Raw genomic sequence first — 19,598 nt, 5'->3', positions numbered from 1 at the left:
CAACTTGTAGTTTTTGGGAAGGCATTTAACAGTGGCACAAGAATAGGAATTTTCTCAGGCTTTGGGAAAGCATTCCACACCATTCAAGAAACACGCCAGGAGGAAAGAGCACACGCTGTCATCCTCAAACAGGAGAGCTATACTTTCAGAAAAATACAGGCTACTATCACTTTCAAGGTCAGTCTCTGGCATGTTTCAGTGCTAAAATCTTATAGCCAGCCTGAAACAAACAACTGAAAATAAGCCTTGAGCAGTCACAATGCCTACTTCACCCAAACTCCACCCCATATTGCACACCCAGGATTAATGGGAACACCTCCATCCAATAGTGCTACAAGTATTATATTCCAGTGTTTAGTCATAGGGTGTAGCATGAGCTGGGATTTAAATCAGTGGAAAAAAACAACTTTCTTTTCACTGTCAAACACTGATCCATTTTAAAAACAAGAATTGCCAGATTAAGACAATTTCTTTTGCTTCCGTGTGTTTCTCTTGACTTTCTAATCTTTCTTTACTTAAGGATCTGGGCTAATACTGCTATTACGTCTGTTCAAAAGAGTTGAATTGATTTAACTCATTGGTTAAGTTTTGTGCTAAATCAGCTTCTGAGTGCCTTATGGGTAGATTATGCTAATACAAGAACAGCTTCAGCTAAATGAATGCAAGACGTCCAACCAATATGTGAGCATCTATAAGAAGAGGACTACTTCATTTTCACTAAATTAATCTGGAGAGAAATTTAAAGTGCTGCTGGTTCTGTGTTTAGACTACTGCTACAAAGTATAAATACAGAGTTTCCCCTACTATGTGTAAATCAGCTTTTCTTTATATGGGTCTCTTTTAAGAGCTTACATTGTGCTTGTGAATAATTGTTCTGTAGTATAAAACTGATAGTTCAGCTAGCTAGTTCACGTTATGCCCTTCTGAAAGCATCCCTTTCAGTTCCTAACAAGATCTATAAAGTTAAATTTACTTTATTCATCCTGCTCTACAAGTTCAAAGGCTGGTGCCCCATATGCCCCTGATCTTCTTGGCAACTCAAGGCCCCAAAAGGCCTCCTGAAACATGTAAAGTATGGATATATTTGCTTAGAAACCAAAGGTCCTCCCAGCAGAGGTCTTAGCAGTTGGCACAAGTCCAGAGTATGTGATCTGTCAAGCAGTTAAATCACTATCTGTGGATGGTACACAGATAACCAGGAGGCAACTGCTGGGAAGGAACATTGTTTTTCAAGGCCAAGCTCCCCATGGGTGTGTTTGCTTGACCTGACCACCCTAGGTGAGAAGAACTTTGTGACTCAGGAGTTATCAAAAGCTGACAAACATCTGAGAAGATCAGAAAGTTAGATGGAAGGGAAAAGTCCTTACAGGGTGAGGAGAACGATTTGTTTTTCACTGCCAGTAGAGGCTGCCTGTTGTGTGTGGCAAGGGTAGCATTAATGACTGATGAAAACTCTCTTCTGCTCTCAGCATTAAGTTGAAGCTTGCATCAGGAGGTGGGAAGGCGATGGGGTTACTGGACCTACTTTCTGAAGCGGCAGCTGTAGGTGCTCCAGACCAGATCTCAGGTCCCAGTGCCTTGTTGCAGACCCCCCCAGAGACTGGCTCAGGAGGAAATGAGGGATTAGTTTGACAAGGGCAACTCCGACACTATGTAAGTGTGGCACTGCAGCTCCAGAGGCAGAGGAGTGTTGGTGCTGACTAAAAGGTACTTGCACTTCGATCTGGGGTACCCCACCTTACAAATCTATCTGGGTTTGCTTTACCAAGGTGTGAGACAAGGACACGAGAGCGTCTTATTGCCAGTTGCCTGCAACATAAACCTCACCCACATGATGAAACTTGGGGATTTCCATATGGCTCCCATCATCTCCAGAGCAGACTTTGCCAGGGGACAGGCACTTAGACTGTACCACCAACATCAGAAGTGCAGTTTGTATATTTAAAAACGTGATCTCGCACTGGATGAGATGCTGGAAGATGTGTGGTGACTCCCTTTCTGGTGGGCAGCCACCATGACCAGGAAGTCTCCTCTATGCTGGTGTGGGCACTTGCTTACTTGGCCCCAGCAGGTTCTTGCAGGATGTTGAGCTCTAATATTGCATTTCCATGTGTGTTGGTGCAGGTCCCTCTATATCAACCTGGTAGGCCTCTGGGCGATACTGGCCTGTGCAGCGCTGTGTGGCCTGGCCCTCTACTCCATCTACAAGGACTGCGATCCATGGACATCAAAGCAGGTGTCAGCAATTGACCAGGTAGGGCCCCATGTTTCAGGGGAAGGTGGTGAGGGGCATCCTTCCTCTGCAGCCATAACAACCAGATGGGGGTGTGTTCAGGAGTCTCAGGGGTGGCAATAATGGCATGCCTGAGTCCTGTATTAGTTGAGACTGTAACACTGAGGTGCTAAACTGATACTATCGTGGGAGGAAATATCCTGGAGAAAGCAGCAGACCTATCCTCAGCACTGCTCAGTTTCCCCAGCTGTCCCAGAGCTCAGGTCTCTCAGTGCCAGGTAAGGAGGGCTATGGGGAGAGCAGCGAGGTGGAGAGTGCTCATTTCACCCACCTCTGCAGGTATTTGGGATTTTCACCCAAACCCACTTACATTTTCGTCAGAAAAAAACACCACCTCAGAGAGAAGTGAGGGGAAGAGGCTGCTGCCAGGGATGGCTGAAACACCAGTGCCTGTGTGAGTGACTGCGGGCCCTAGCATGCTGCTTTGTATCACCTCACCTAAACTGCTCTGTGCTAAGGGAGGTGAAAGCTCTTTCAGTTTCAGAACATAGTCATACCCAAAGCATGCACCCGAAAGGTTACCAGGAGGTAGTTCTTTGCTGGTGATGGTGCATCCTTCTGGATGCATAAACTGGAAGCAAGATACTAAATGGACCAACTTGTCTGTGAAAAAAATGATTCACGGGAAGATCTTAAGACTCCTGTCTTTCCGGCGCTCAGATCTTGCAAAGGTCAACAAGCGACAAATGGTTTCCAATGAGGAAATTGTTCTCACTTACCCTGAGGCTATTAAACAACCTTTTGTGAAGTCAACATCAGACATAAACATCTGCTGTGGCATCCAAGCCCAACAGAGTGGCATACAATAGAGAATACCTGCTGCCTAGTGTTAGCTTCCTGTACCATCCTCGCTGGAAACTGAGCCTGACAGCACAGCTATATGCTCACCTCTGCTAGGTGCTCTAAAGACTGCTGTACCCTGAGTGGATGTTTTAGGACTGGTTTTCTCTGTAGAAACCCCAAAAATAGTGTGAGATAGGACAGGGAATTGCTTGAAGGAGTCCAGCGCAGAGCCACAAAGATGATTAAGGGAGTGGAACATCTCCCTTATGAGGAGAGGCTGAGGGAGCTGGGTCTCTTTAGCTTGCAAAAGAGGAGACTGAGGGGTGACCTCATCAATGTTTACAAATATGTAAAGGGTAGGTGTCAGGATGATGGAGCTAGGCTTTTTTCAGTGATATCCAGTGATAGGACAAGGGGCAATGGGTGTAAACTGGAACATAGGAAGTTCCACGTTAACATCAGGAAGAACTTCTTTACTGTAAGAGTGACAGAGCACTGGAACAGGTTGCCCAGGGGGGTTGTGGAGTCTCCTACACTGGAGATATTCAAGGCCCGCCTGGACAAGTTCCTGTGTGATGTACTGTAGGTTACCCTGCTCTTGCAGGGGGTTGGACTAGATGATCTTTTGAGGTCCCTTCCAACCCTTGGGATTCTGTGATTCTGTGATTCTGTGATTAAAAATTAGAATAGCTGGGCAGGATGCCAGCGAGAATGCTGTAACAAAAACAGTACAGTGACAAAAAGAAATATTAGGGCAAGATAATAATATTTCTTGTGATTTTTTCAGCTAATGCCATACCTAGTGCTGGATATTCTCCACGATTTTCCAGGAGTGCCAGGCCTTTTTGTGGCTAGTGCCTACAGTGGGACATTAAGGTAATTTAATAATTTGGAACCCGTTGTCCTGTTTTTTTGTTTTGTTTTGTTTTGTTTTTTTGTTAGAGCTGAAGTTGCATTTATACTAAAACTTTTGCATTTAATTTCTTTTTCTAACTAAGTTTTGTTCTTAAAAAAAAAAAAAAGTAACTGTAAGATGTTTCATGATGAAGCTTAGATACACATAGTTTCCAACAGCAGCACTTTGAGGTCCTAGTGCTCAAAGCAGTTTGGAGTTCCCTATTAGAAACGTGAGGAAACAGCTAGCCACGCAGAATGTATGACACCAACAAATCCTCCTCTCTGTGTTTTTAAAGCCCTTCTGCTTTATTATAAATGAGTGGTTACACACAATAGTTACAGCTGGGGGAATTTCCTATTGCTCACCTTTAATTTTGCAGTTTCAAACCAGCATAACATTAAAGTCATTTCCCTTTCCTCACACCTGATCTTTCGAGTCTTGTTTAAAAAATTGTTCCTGGACCTCCAATTGTCTTGGATGAACTCCTTGAAAATAATGATCACTGTTACATTTTTACTGAAGGAGAGAAATCAGTTCCCTTCTATCCAATAATGGGGAGTGTTCAGTTTTCCCAAGGACCATCTTTTAGGACCTCTCTCGAGGAAAGCTCTGAACAAAAGCAAGCAGATAAAAATGAGGAAACTTAAGAATGTGGCACCAGAATATTTTGTTCTGGGTACTTGTAACTACACAAACAGAGGGAACAGCCAGAATATTTGTTTTCATCTGCTGAAGAAAAGCTGGTGGCTTGACAGAGTAAGGTACACACAGAAGCAAGATCACCTGAGTGGCTTTGTGCCTTTGGAGCACTGGTTTTTCTGATCCCGCAGGGAGCCTGTTATAGTTCAGTTTGGACTAGTTGCTTAATTCTTAGATTACTCTAATTAGATTACCTGAATCCTCCTCTAAGGGTGTATTCAAAGTAACCAGTGGCCTGCACGTAGGAATTTTACCCACCCAGATACCTACTGTGTAGATGATTTGTTAAGGTATCACATGTACCAGTAGTATTTACAGCTTAGCCACACGTAATAGGTATTTTCATGACCTCTCCAGGTCCACCTTTTCATCAAGATTTGCTTTGTCTTCACTAGGAGTGATTATTTTGAACAATTTTTGTATGCTATTAGCTTCATCACCTGGAAGAATAAATTATCTCAGTCAGTACAGCAGTTACATTAGTTTTCTGACACTGTTCTAGGCAGTGGCAGTTTCTCTCTGCCAGTAATAATATATCTGTTATCTAGGATTTCAGCTTCTAAGATAAAAATCTGTATAAATCTTGCCTTCTGTAGTACAGTGTCCTCCAGCATCAATGCTTTGGCTGCCGTGACTGTCGAAGACCTCATTAGGCCATACTTCAGATCCCTCTCTGAAAAGAAGCTGTCGTGGATTTCCATGGGGATGAGTATGTCTGGAAAATATCTTTCCACTTTTGATTTACAAAGTGAGGGCTTGATTCAGATCTTGCTATCAGCAGAGTAAGTCAAGAATAAGTGCATTCACACCAATATGACGACGCTGATGCAATACTTTGGGGATACAAAATCAGCTGCATAGTTTTACACAGGGTGGGGGACAAACTATTTGAGGTGAGCATAAGGAAAAGGGAAGCTGATGATTTTGATCTTTAAGTGGGAAAGATGCACTGCATCTGAATTCAGTATTAATTTGCAATACTACAAACCCCAAACCTGTTCTTTTTCTTTCATCTGACAAAAATTAGAAGCATGGGAAAAAGTTTTGTAACAAACCCTTTGAACTGAGTGATACGTGAGCACTGTGTCCCAATAACATTCTAGAGAACAAGCAACTCCACACCTTCTCTGATGTACTCTCAGACTCTCAGTCTGTTTAGCTCCTCCGTTTCATGTAGCTCAAACAAGAGGGTCAGAACTAGGCTGAGCAGATGGTTTACATCTCTGAAGCGCAATAGCTGTCTCTCTAGTCGCATTGCCCCGAGAGCAGCGGCAGGCGTAGCCCAAGACAGTATTTGCAGTATGTATGGAAAAATCAGTGCCAACATGCTGTTGTGGCACATACCAGCGAGCACAGCAGACTGTTGGCATGTCACAAGTATGATATTTTCACCTGAGAGCAGTTTCGTAAACATTATCCCAAACAATGTTTACACCAAGATTGTTGTTGGTCTTATCATGTGTTGTCTGACATGCCAAATTAAACAGTGAGATTAACCTATTGCTTGGGCAGTAAAACTCCAGAGGGGTGGAGGTGGAAAAAATAAGTAAGCCAGTGTTATGGTTCTTGGGAGCAGATGCTACATCCTGGTGACCTGGGATGTTCTTTGTCACAGTGCCAGCTCCCAGTAACCTGCCAGCATTTACTTTCTTGCTCCAAAGACTTTAGGCTGAGAAGCAGAAATCATTCCCTCAATATAAGGACTATGACACAGGAGATTAGCTGAGAAATACAAACAGTACATGTGGCTTTGCCACTATGGCTAATCTGCATGGCTGCCATTTAGTAATCACTCTTTAGTAATATATGGGAAGAGAATTGTGTCAAGTTTGCATGAACTCAGTGTAAACAGAAACCTGATCTTTTGTCCAATTCAGGCTCTCTTAATAAAACCCCAGATGTTAGCAGGTTTTATTTTGGAGATGTCAGGGCAACGCTAGGGTAGATGGAAACATTTCCATTAGTGATTTTCAAAATTTGGCAGATTTACGCATCATTCTGCCTTTTCCACACAGGCCTGTTTTATGGTGGAGTCTGCATTGCCATGGCTGCAGTGGCATCTCTCCTGGGAGCCTTGTTGCAGGTAGGTGTCAGCTTTTTTTCATGCCCATGTTGGCTCACTCAGAATGAATTATGTAAGCAAATAATTGCTGGATACCATTATGAGATTAGTTTTTATTCTCTGTTGGGTACTGACCTCAAACAGCCCATGGCTCAGCCTCTGCTTTAAACAGCCATGTAACTATACCAAATCCTGTCAGCTGAGTACACACCAGTTAAAATCATACTTTCCTTCTCAACATCCTCCCTTCTTGCCATGTTAGGGTTTTAACTTTCTTACACAGCACCTGATAACAGACTCTCTTCCTTCCTCAGGCAGCACTCAGCATTTTTGGCATGGTTGGTGGCCCCCTTTTAGGACTGTTTGCCTTGGGAATCCTCTGCTCCTTTGCAAATGGAATTGTAAGTAGAAATTTAAAGCCCTGTTCCTCCAAAAATGTTGATAATTTGGGACATCTCCTTCTGCCTTCCCCCAGCTTCCCCCCACTAATTTTATGTTGGGGAGCAAGGGGGATGTCCTCATGTAAAGTGTCTAAATCATTTCCCCTTGCTCCCTTTCCTCCTTGTCCCAAGGACAAGGGTGTATAGGAACTTGAATTTCCATCCCATGAAGAGATTTTACCTGACCAGAGCGGGGAAAATATTCTGAGTAAAAATGAAACCATGGCAAGGATTTGTGAAAACACAGTTTTAAAAGCAGGGAGCAATGTAAGATGTAGCTGAACAATCAGTAGACTTTGAGGGTGCTGGCATGCTTGAGCGAAAGTAGGTCAGGCTGAGAGAATGGAGCCCAAGAAATTGCAGACTGAGTTGGGGTGTTCTCAGTGTGCTTCAGCATCATGACATTATAATTTCCAAAGAAAAAATCTACTCCATCAAAAAATAGATTTTACAGACTTTGGGAACATGGTCCCTGGGTTGGTATGACAGGATTGCTGTTTAGTAAGGTTCACTAATCATTAACCTTTACCTTTCTGCAGTTGCAAATTTTATGTATATACTAAAAAAAACCCCAAGAACCAAAAAAACCCCCAAAAGTCTGCTAGCTGTCAGCCCAAAATCCCCCCACCCTGAAGCAGAAGAAACTGTTTCAAAACCAGACCACATGAAAAGAAGGCAAAATGCTTCTGTATTTGTTCAAGGAGGACCTCAAATAAAGCAGTATTTTCCAATATACCATGCAGCCCAGAGCTATCCTTTGATTGAAAAGGCATAGTGGAAAAATACAGAGAGGTACACTCGGGAGCTGTGAGTAAACACTGTATTTCCCAAAAGGGGAATCAAGTAAATTCCCCAGCTCTCCCCAGCTGTATGTTTCATTTTTGCTAAGGAGCCTACCGTTTAGATTATCTTGTTTCTTACTGTTTAGGTTATCTTACAGTTTGTTACCCATCTAGGTGTTGGCTTTTTCAAATATCCTTTTGCTTTTCATGTAAAGTTTTATTTTCTGTTTTGCAGGGTGCATTTGTGGGTCTTGTCAGTGGCTTTGTTATTTCACTTTGGGTTGGAATTGGATCTCAGATTTATCCTCCACTCCCAGAGAGGACCAAGCCTCTATCTCTCTCAACTATAGGCTGTAATATATCCTCAGGAAATTTGACGGCAACAGAAAACCCATTAACAACAATCTTCAACACACCAAGTGTGGAGAGGTATACAAGTCCATCATGTGCAATCAGCAAAGCATGTATTTGTTTTAAAGTAATGCAAACATCTGCCTAGCATATGGGTTACTATCCCTCCCCTGGTTTACCTGTGAGGCTACTTAAGGTGAAGCATATTTTTCCCTGTCAAAGTTTGTGTGGGTTATCCCAGAACAGAAGTCAAAGTGAATCATCCTATTGATCTTTAAAGCTTCAGTTCAATATTTGAGTCTAAAGACTTGCATATGCCTTACTGGGCAGCATAGTGTTAAAGAAAGCATAGCATTTATAGTTATTGGCTTAACTTCCACAGTCTGACTTATGAATCGAAGTAGTAGGCAGTTAAAGGGCAATTTGCCAGTTGAACAGCTCCACCTACAACAGCTTGTCTGCAAAAATAGGTTTATCCAGGAAATTCAGAAGAGGACATAATCTGTGTAATGGACAAAATGTAAGGGATTTGCTCCCCTCTGTGATTACCATTTATCTTACTTTGGACAATCATAGTTAAGTGTAACCTTTCTGAATGACAATATAGGTAACACCAGGAACAGAGAGAAGCTGAACAAACACATTTCTAGGGATTACCAATCCTTACATCTTCAAGCATTGTACAATCAAGAGATACCCTGGTACACATATGGATGACCAATATCCAGTGTCATAGACTACACTTCTCACATGAGGCCTCCAGCATTCCTTATGTCTGGGAAGCAACTGTTGCAAGAGGGTACATTGTCAGGGAGAATAAAATAAGGTGTAACCTGAGGTGTGACAGTTGCCCTATTGTTTCTGGCTGTTTAGAGCTGCACAGTGACTGTTTTCGTGCTATTTTTGTCTTCTGTTTTTTTGTGCCCCCTCCTTTAAATAGCATCTCCTATTCTGAAGAAGTTATCCTTTCTTCTGGATCGCTGGAGTGCTCAGCTCTGCACTAGATTCCTAGTAGAGACAGGCTCTCCTCTTTTACCTGCTCTGTCCCATGCATTGCCTCACTGTACTGACCTGTCTCCTCCCATACCAAGGAATTTGTCCTACAAATTTCAGAACAAACTTTCAGTGTGCATTTTATTGGACGGAGGTAGCTCAAGACTATCAGGTCACTTGGTTCAGAAGTAACTCTGTATTTATATGCTGTCTGGAAATAGAAAACATCTTCAGGTTGCTTGGAACAGGAAAGCAGGTTTACCCTTTTTCTGCTCTTTTTCAGGCCTGCCCTGGCAGACAACTGGTATTCCTTGTCTTATCTCTACTTCAGCACACTTGGGACACTTATCACAGTAGCTGTGGGAATAATTATCAGCCTCCTAACAGGTACTAGTTCCAGAGCTGTGATTGAATGTATCTTAGGTTGCTTGCAAGCTAAGATGAGTAGGGAGCTGTTATTCCCACAGGAAGTGCTGGTAACCCTATTGCAAACACTGTGTAAAGGTTACTACCCTAAATCTCATTTCCTACCCCAGCCCTTCTGCATCCCACTCTTGATCTCTGCTCATAGCAAAAATTACTTCAAATTTCTAAGGAGAAAGAAGTTTCAGCAGTTTTTTAACCTGAGAGAAATAGATAAATAAATAAGACATCTCTTCCCCATTTTATTAGATGCCAGTAGGGGTTGGAGGTTTAAGGGTTGTCTCTGAACATGGCAAGAACTGCAAGCAAGCAGGTACACCCAGGCTTCTAGAGGACAAAAGCAGTTTTGCTTCAAATGAATTCAGAACGCTCAAGGTTTTTTTGTCTACACATGCACAGTGCATGCTTTTCACCACATTCACATACTTAAGAGCTGCAGACCCTGTGCATGGCTACATCAGCTTCTTTCTCAGTTTCCCTCTACCATTCGTGCAAGGGGCAAAAAGCAGCATCCCACAGGTAGTAACTTTAGTTCCAGCCCACGACCTCACTGCTTTTGCATCTAGGTAAGATGCAAAGCACACCTATCACCCACCTCATACATGGCAGAAATAACACAAAAGCAGCAACTCTCACAGTTTTCCCCAGTATGCCCAGCCAAGTTCCCAGCCCATTGCTATAGTGACACTTGTAGACAAATTTTGCTTCTTACCAGGCTGGGAGTCAGTATATCCACAGGCCATGAAACCAAGTATGAAAACTGGACAACTCAGTAAAGCCAGATGAGAAATCATCAGCCCAATAAACAAAAAAAAAAATCCAACAAAACTAACTTAATGTTCTTACTAAACCCAAAACACTTAACCACACTATCTCCCTCCTTTTTCTGGCACAAGACCCCATTTAAGTCCCATGTGGCAGTCATCAGAGCTAATTCCTGGCACCTGCATCTTCTTTCTTTCCCACACACATTCCCCCACAAGAATAAGTTAATCTTCCATGCCTTAAAAAATGATCAAATGTCCCTTTGACCCTCATCCCCTCTACCTTGGAGCTGCCCTTAAGTAACTTACTATAAAAATTTCTGGTGACTTTGGAGACAGGAGATCTGCTGATAGCGAGCTGAGAACTGGGGCTCAAGCTCCCTGTCAGCACTTGGTCTACATCTCCTGGGCAGAGTGGTCCCAGATATCATTGTATGAGATTCATCCTCTTCTGATGGTTGTTTCAGTCTTCTTACACAGCAAGAAATCTGGCAAAGATCTAGGAAACTCTGGGAAATGGCTAAGGCATTTCAAATAGACCTTGAAGGATCATTTTTATATTTTGAGAGGTGAGGCATATATATATATGTATATATCATTTTAAAGAAACAATCCCTAAGGCCTGTGACTGCTTGATAGCTTTTGCTGCATGACTCTGTGCTGCTCACCTGGCCTGGTGCCCATGGCTGGGCTCTGACATATCATTTGCATGTGGAACCCTGGCTGATTGAAACCTGCCTATTTTGCAGGAGGACTTAAGCAGAACACAGATCGTAAATTCCTGCTGACCAAGGAAGATTTCCTGTCCAACTTCTCATGGTCTAAATCTGAGACAGTAAGTGTAATTATGCATCTCTGATTTAAATCTATCTTTCCTCCTGGGAACAAAGGGCTCCTGGCTTATTTTTTCCCACCAGGATGAATAGCACCTGATGTTGCCTGACATGACTGTCTGCTTTAAGGCAGTAGCAGAGCACAAGGCGGGTAGAAGTAAAGCAGCTGGCATAGGCAGGGAAGCTATGTTTGGCCACAGCTTGACTTCAGTAAACAATAGAGGAGAAGCTGAGACAAGGGACAGTTGTTCTCCAGGTTTCTGCCAAAATACTCCCTCACTAGTCTCTTGGAAGCTGGCCCACGGCACACTTTAGGCTCAGCAAAGCTTGCTTTCTTTGTAAACATGTGTTCGCTAAAATCTGGATTCTTTCTGCAACTTTTGCTACTGTTTGAGAGAAAACATTTCTAGTCAGCATATCTGTTTCCTAGCTCCCTCCATAAGATATAAGAAAAGGAGAGACATTAGGTAATAACAAGCCTTCAAAGAGAATATGTAGGGGAAATTTGTTTGTTTTAAATAAACTATAGGTCACTTTTCAGTTAGTATCATCAGGATGCTGAAACTCAGCTTTGTTCAGTGCTTTTCAAGTGCTGCAGTACAGTCGATCTTGCCTTTGAGATAGTTCAGTTTGCAAAATGTTTTTTCTCCATGATGACAACTCCTTTTAGTATGATCTCACGTATTTCAGCTTCTGGATGTGAACACGAGGAAGAGAAAGAGATTTTTACAGTGCTATTGTAATGCTGTTTGTCCACGTCAGGACTAGCGACCAGCTATCCAGTTTCTGTCACTCACAGCTTTTAATGGGCCAGCATCCATTTTCACTGTCAGGAATTTAAACCCTGTAATCTTTTGAAAAAGAAACAAACAAACAAAACCCCAAGCCCCCCAAACAAGCAAAAACCAAAACACCACTACCAAGCCAACCAAATAACCAAAACTAAACCAGAACAAATCCACCCACATGGAAACTAATGCCCACAGCCATACTATTTTATGCCTGGATTCAGAAACAAGTGTCTGCATGGTTCTACAGCTAGGAGCTAGCGGTTGGCATCACAAATAATGCAGAAAGTTGATGAGGAAAAAAAAATCAGGTGGAATTGAGCAACTTCCTGCACATAAAAAGTTCTTCACATAAAAACTTCCTGCACATAATAGAGATGAAACATGAAAGCAATGATGCATGTTAATCTGCTCTTCAAGTCAAAGATGGGGCAAGTACCAGGGATTGGGAGTCAATAGCTGAAGGACCTTGTGGTGGCAGGTCTCTAGACATGAAAACAGCAATTAGAACTTTGCACAACCAAAAGCACTTCAGATAATTTTCAGGACAAGAACTTACTACTTGACGAGAACATTTCATGCAACTCGTACCTTACGCAATAACAAACTTTCCATGCCCCTAGAAAAATACCAGCTACTCCAATGAATAACTATTTATGCTCTGTCAGCAATCAACATGTACTTCCCTGCAAGGCATCCTGTATGTCAGGCCTGCCTCTGCTTGTACGCAGGTTAAAGAGAGGAAGACTGTTTCTTCCACGTCACAGCATGGCTTTTGTCTTTTGTTTTTTAGCCACAGAAAGTGGAAGTGTTGAACTGGAAACCATTTACCATGGCAGCTGAAGGAACTGACAACCCTGCTTTCAGCCACATTGAAATGGACATTGCAAGCAATAAGAACAAAGTCAATGGCCTTCATATATGACATGGGGCCATGTCAGCCCTCCAGGACAGTTTTGTTCATGTAAGGCACTACTGACAGTCCTGTGCCAGGTCAGTTGCCAGCCCTGCAGGGGTAATGGGCAGCCGTCTGCTGAGCTTTGTTGCACTGTCACCCTTGCATGCCCTCGATATTAGTCAAGAAAGGAATCAGGTCTTTCTTGCACATCCTCACCCTCTCTTTCTCACTCTGGATCTTGGTGACAGGGCTTAAGGCAATGTTTATATGTGAAGTATTTACCTGATATTCTTGAGCTTCCTGGAAAATATCTGCATTTAATCTCTGTTCACTCTCAGAGTAATTTTTTTATTTGGTAGGAGCACTGTTCCCCCAGACATAGCTGGTGTTCTGGTTTCTTTTTTTTTTTTTGACTTTTTTCCTTTTAAGACATTGCAGGTACAGACATTAGGGCTGCGGGACCTTAACAGGTTGCAAGAAACAGTGGGGCTTTTTTTAATACAGGAGGTGCATATAATGCCATCTGATTCATTTGTAGAACTGAGAGTGTATTTATTGTGCTGTTTTTTTTTGTATATGTTTGTTTTTATTAAGCTATTTCTTCCCTGGTTTCTAGCATCTGGTATGTGTTCACTGCTGGAAGCTACAAGAGTATCTCTAGTGATGGGTAGAGGCAAAACTTAGTAACATACTTCCTTTCATTCCCCATCTCCCTCATCTGCCCTGTCTTACCCTTACAGAGCTGGTTCTCACAAAGGAAAAGAGCTATTTGGGCTTTTTATTCAGTGCCATACAGCAGAACCACAGTAGTCTTTCACTTCTTGCTCAGCGTTCTGGCCTAGGACTGGTCTTGCACTGGGCTGGGCATAGTGCAGCAGAGATGTTAATGCAAGAACAGGGCCCTCTTTGCTCTACTGGACAAGAGGGAAGACTGCATCTGCAGTTACCACTGCTGTTACATGTGGAGCTGTGAGCTGAAACTTCATGTAGCCATTTGTATTCATGCAGTCCCTGTTGCCTCTCTGGGGATTCACCTTCAATTTTGGCCCAGATCAGGGTAGAGTACATTGTATGTTTTAGCAGACAGGCAGAGTCCACGGTGCAATTCCCCAGGACAAGGAAGGCATTGCAGAGGATGTCATTTGGTGAAGGCTTCTCCTGGGCTGCAAGGCATGGGATGACTTATCCTCTGGCTAGGCTACCAAGAGAAGCTGAACAGCACATCCACTCCAGACCATGGTACTGGTGGTTTTGGAGGATGAAAACCCCTGGCTGCTTCACACCCCCCATGTGCTTTCTGGTAAGGCAGGGAACAGATGCTGACCCACTGTGGTGTTTTTCTACTGAAGACTTTTTGCTATGGCTATACATGGGTGTTTAAAACTCCTCTTACAGCAGTATCAAGTTGGGAAATAAAAGCTATTGCAGTAAAGTTAATCTGTGAAGCTTATGAAGCAGTCATGCTTCAAATCAAATGAAAAACTGACTGCATGTCTTAAATGCTTTCTAAAATTTATGCTGCATTTGTGCCAGGTGCTGAGCTGCTTTAACTTGGAATACGACACAATTCTAGCTTATCTATCTTGACTGGAACCCTTTAGCATCTAAATCAACTTATTCTGTGCCCCTGTGACAGAGGGCATTTGGTGATCTACTGCATAAGATGAACTGACAGTATCAGAAGACATTAGGAATTAAAAATTGGGTCCAAGGAACAAACCTGTGCTAGAGGAGTACAGGCCAGACACTGCATGGGGGTCCCACCAGGGCATATCTCCATCAGCTAACCCAGTGCAAAACCACGTGACAGAGGCAGGTTTCCCCTTTGCATCCTGATGCACTGGTTTGCATGGTCCAGACCCTTATCTCCCATTCCTCTGCTGCAGCTCTGTAACTAGCAAAGTGCTGAAAACACTGTGTGGAAGGGCTGTGAGTGAGCCGGAGAGATCCCATGAATTGTGTCTTGTGTTCCTATATCTAAAATCTGAGACCAAAAGTAGCATCCTGAACAAAGTCTTCTAGGACAGGTATCTCTGTTCTGGGACTATCCTAGTCACTCTGAGACAGCTAGTCCACTGACTGAAATGAGCTGGCTATGCTTCTCAAGTCTCAGAAGATAAGTGCAGCTCATTCAGCCTTGTGCCTTGTCTTCATGACACAGAAATAGATACTGCATTTTGTGCAAAGGAATAGTTCTAGAGCCTTGGAAAATAGTAATTTGTACTTACCAGGTACTTTCAGCCCGCAAACCTGAAAAAGGGTAAGTACTGGTATCTATCTCAACACTGCTGCAGAATGCTGAAATGAAGAGGACTGGTGTGCCCCTCTGTACCTGTGCTTTATGGCACAGAGTAAGCTGTGGACAGAGAGAACAGAAGCCTGTAACAAGCCCTTGCCTGCTGGTATGGCTAAAGTCCTCTCAACACAAATGATGAACTCCCATCTGAATATTCTTCTCAGGAGAGTGACAGATCACTGCTGTGTTAAGCAGCATCATTGTGGCCTTTGCGGCACCACTCTGTGCTGAGATCACTGTGCTGTAACTGATACTGCCCTAAACTGTCTAGGATGATCTGTGACTTCTACCTGTTTTGTTCATGGAGTGAAGACTCATCTTCCCAATTATCGTAGTTAAAAAATGTAGCACCACAGAGGTTTTTTTTCCTCAGTGCTTTGAATTCAAATAATTGTTTAAAATAGAGAAAACATGTAAATGACCAACTTGTCTTCACTTATTGCTTGAAGTCACTATTTGAGCACTGAACAGTCATTGAACTCTAATTTTGCTATCAAGTGAAAGTTTGGGCGAAGTGATATCTATTGGTCCACAATCATGACACCAAGATGAGTTTTCACTGGGGAGAGTATCTGCTGTAAGCACTTCAGAGGCAAGTGTTCTTAAACTTTGCAGATGATGCCAGTAAATACCCTGTTTCTTGCTAACTAACCTCCCACGACTGCTGCACGGCTCTCACAGGAAGTGACTATTTCTGCTTCACATTTTTCTAAATGCTTATTGTTTTAATTGGAATCACTAATTAAAGCAATTAATTAATTTTGAATAAGATTTTCTCTGAGATCATATACTGTCCTCTGCTAGCTGGACTCTTAGGTAGGGCCTTGTCTGTGTAAGAGCAGAAAGATAATTCTTGGTGTCTCCATCACACTCCTGCACCCTAATCCTTCATCCCTCCCAGCTAAAAGCTCACCCAACAAAGAAATACAGGATGCTCAAAATTGACAAATTCCATGGGAGTGGGAGCACCCCACACTCTCCAAATAACATGCTGCATCTGGCAGGATCAAGAGACAAAACAAGTAGGAACATTAAAAAAAGAATTAAAACCACAACAGGAACAATGTTGGACTACAAGAATGCACAAAGAATCTACAGAGAGACAGTAGTGACAAGACTTTGGTCTACGTTTAAATTTGCTTTCACCTGACTGGCCTCTTTGGCTGCTGAACAAATAAGGTAAACAGAAAATAACTTACGAATGCCAACCAGCAAATATTTCATATGCATCATTTATTTTAAAGTTTATTGCGTCACATTATACAAGCATTAAACATGGCTTTATGCTGATGATTTTTTTTTTTTAAGTGTGAAAACTTGACATTCTTCTCCATAGGATTTTTCTATTTACAAATAAACAATCTCTCTATATACTTTATATATATATTATATATATGGTAAATAACATAACTCCCCTCAGAAAGATTTAAAATAAAAAAGAACTGATTTGTAAACACGGTTCCTGTTGTAGTATTTGGTGGCTGGAACACAGATGATATTCTATACCTAGGATTTTTCTTCTGTCAGAGTACCCAGGTTGTTCATTTACATTTTTTACTCTAAGATCTGTAAAACCAGCATGGGACAGAATGCAAAAAACGTAGCAAACAGGCTGAAAAACAGTCCCAATATACAATTTTGTTCCTTGGTTTTTAAAAACTGGCATGTAACTGCTCATGAAGTACATGCTTGCTGTCAAGAGTGGTCTATGGAGATCAATCCTATGCTGATTGCAACAAGATTTCACAGTAAATCCTTTGATGTGTGCTGTCCTGCTTGCTATGTAAAATGTCTGTGGCATGCATTGAGGTTGCATTTTTCCTCATTCCCTTGAAGGTAGTGCTCTTGTGGAGCTGGAATAAGTAAACAACATATAGGACGGCCACCTGGAGGTTTAAACAAAACCCATCATCAGTTCAGAAAGAAGGGAATGGCATACATTTGCTATCTAGAGACCATTAAAATTCTGTTTATTATTAGCTTATTATTTGTATTATATCTTCCTAACAAATAAAATAAATGAGAAAGGGATCATCTTTCCTGAGTGTTCTGCTATATAGCTCTGAAGCACTCAAGGGAAATCTGTTCAGCAGACCAGCAGCACAGAAACCTCTGTGGGTTGACTGGTCAACATTAAGCGGCAGAAATGTACTCAGGATCTGCCAGGGAGGTCAGAGCCCCTTTCATCATTGTACTCAGCATAAGCTTGGTAAGCGGCCAACTTGTGTTCTCATTTAGAACAGGACACAACTTCTAGCAATGTATTGGCATGAAAATTCATTGTGATGTAGCTCTGTTGAAAAGTAGTCTCAAAAGCAATTATTATCTATGTATTTCTGCTGCACTTTTATTTGTTTTGGCACATTACACTGCAGTGGTTCCTCTGGACTGGGAGTCAGTTTATATTCTAATAGGTTTCAGTTCAGTTCTTGGAAGCTATTGAGATGTACATTGACAAAGCTGTATGTTACTGCAGAAGTTTGCAAATGTTCACACCCAGATGGGTGACACTGATTTTATGTATGACTCATGTTTCTCTTTACTACTCAGCAAACAGTTTCTAAGCTCTTGTCATCTGTTGTTTTAAATATTACACAGAAGGTATGCAAACATCCAACTGCTCATGTGAATTTGTCCTGAATGAGATTTTGCACAGTGATCCTGCCCTAGAGTCCCCAGACTGCAAGTGCAGTATACACCCGTGGGTAGTGGATGGTAGATACTAACCCATCTGGCATGTGTGCATTGCAGGATGACATTGCCTAATCCCCAGCTACTATGTACAGAGACAGAAATACCCCCATTTCTCCACTGCCCACATGGGATGTGTTCATAGCTGCTGTAAGCTGAAGCAAAGACGAACAAGTTCACTTCTCAATTAGGCAGTCATGCTCCCCACTCAGTTTGGCACCACATCAACAGAAAACATTAATTCTGAAATTCCTTCAGTGCTCATATTGCCTCAAAGGACCTTCAGACTTGGCCCAGGAGCACCTGATTAAATGGGAACTGCTGTGCCATTTATCCTCTTCGTTTAGGATGATGTGTCACTACTGGAGGAGTTTCCTTGCTACAAGTAAGCAAAGTGTAAGCACATAGTGGCTACAGAGATGAGGGTACATGCATTTTTTCCACCTCTCTGCTTCCTCAAGTCATACATTCTCTCATTAAGACCTTCACCCCATTATGGAAATAGCAACAGTTCTCCCTTTCAGTGGAAAGAAGTTAATAGATCTAATTTGGCAATATGGGGTCATGATGCAAGTGGTCCTGATGTCTTGTGGAGCTTGAGGCATCCATCCATACAGTCTTGCATTGTGTGGTCTGTCCAGAAGAGCAAATTCTAGCCCTTCCATCAAATGATTTCTAGAAGAACTTGTAGAAACAACTTGCTGAATTTTCCTCCCTCTTAAATATCCTCAGACTAACAAGGTCAGAACTACTTAAGACTTCTGCAAAAATGGTATTTTTATGGAGCTCCAGTTATTTGGAAAAGGGCTAAGTAAATGGTTCAGCTCCAGTACCTTGTGTCTAGCTGGACACAGGTTTGATTTCACCTTGCTTCTTACAGTCTTGGCTTTTGAACATTCTGTCTGATTATGCCACTGCATGTTCTGTGAGAATTGCAGTGTTGTCACTTTGAGGCAAGAGGTAGTAGAGCTTTCATAACACTCAGCATTTTGATTCATGTTGCTTCACCCAACACTGCTGCAGTCTTTAGGCTTGGGTTAATGATCTAGGAAATATTTAATTTCTCAGGGCTGAAGAATTTGGAGAAGGATATAGACAGTGTCCCGTTTCACCCAAATCTAATTCTGCATCCTGTGTAGGATTGCTCTGCATGAAGGATTAAAATCTCAAGCTAGTTCATCCTACAGTCTGTTCTATTTTTCCCCTCCACCCTTCATAGATAATAGTAGGATGAATAAAGAAAATATTACAAGAAAATATTCTGGATGACTGTGTTCTTTTGCTCTGATGACCTTGTTCATCTGTTGGGTTTTTTTGTTTTTACTTACACAGATAGGTCTTTAAGACACAGTCTGTCTTCTGTTATGTGTATCATACCCCTTAGTTCCTGACGATGTGATACTGCAATACAAATACACAGGCAGTTCTGGGCAAGATGCCCTAGCCTGATTTGTTTCCTTCAGAGGGCAGAGAGTCCCATACCTGAAAAGGCACTGTTCAAAACTTTAGAATATGTTACCACCATTTCACAGTGTCGTTTCCAAATGAATAACCCTACAGTCAGGCATCTCTGGCCACATTTAGATGCTTGCCTATCTGTTAAC

General features: G+C 42.2%; 2 protein-coding genes across 2 annotated transcripts in view; one reads left to right on the top strand and one right to left on the bottom strand.

The window, feature by feature from the left end:
- The window catches only part of SLC5A8 (solute carrier family 5 member 8), a 31,076-nt gene extending 11,851 nt beyond the window's left edge, over window positions 1-19,225 (top strand). The window contains exons 7-15 of the mRNA XM_065671453.1: window positions 2,125-2,254; window positions 3,864-3,952; window positions 5,270-5,382; window positions 6,689-6,756; window positions 7,050-7,136; window positions 8,193-8,386; window positions 9,585-9,688; window positions 11,238-11,323; window positions 12,903-19,225. Of these exons, the coding sequence (XP_065527525.1) occupies window positions 2,125-2,254; window positions 3,864-3,952; window positions 5,270-5,382; window positions 6,689-6,756; window positions 7,050-7,136; window positions 8,193-8,386; window positions 9,585-9,688; window positions 11,238-11,323; window positions 12,903-13,034 (1,003 nt within the window). The 3' untranslated portion in view covers window positions 13,035-19,225. The remainder of the gene's footprint in view (window positions 1-2,124; window positions 2,255-3,863; window positions 3,953-5,269; window positions 5,383-6,688; window positions 6,757-7,049; window positions 7,137-8,192; window positions 8,387-9,584; window positions 9,689-11,237; window positions 11,324-12,902) is intronic.
- ANO4 (anoctamin 4) overlaps window positions 16,475-19,598 on the bottom strand; it is a 211,770-nt gene continuing 208,646 nt past the window's right edge. Inside the window, exon 30 of the mRNA XM_065671440.1 lies at window positions 16,475-17,189. The gene's annotated coding sequence lies outside the window, so the exon portion shown is untranslated. The remainder of the gene's footprint in view (window positions 17,190-19,598) is intronic.

This window comes from Lathamus discolor, chromosome 1 (assembly GCF_037157495.1).
Source record: "Lathamus discolor isolate bLatDis1 chromosome 1, bLatDis1.hap1, whole genome shotgun sequence".
Lineage (NCBI taxonomy): Eukaryota > Metazoa > Chordata > Aves > Psittaciformes > Psittacidae > Lathamus > Lathamus discolor.
Note: the sequence above shows the minus strand (reverse complement) of the source record. Positions and strands in the feature narration are given on the sequence as shown.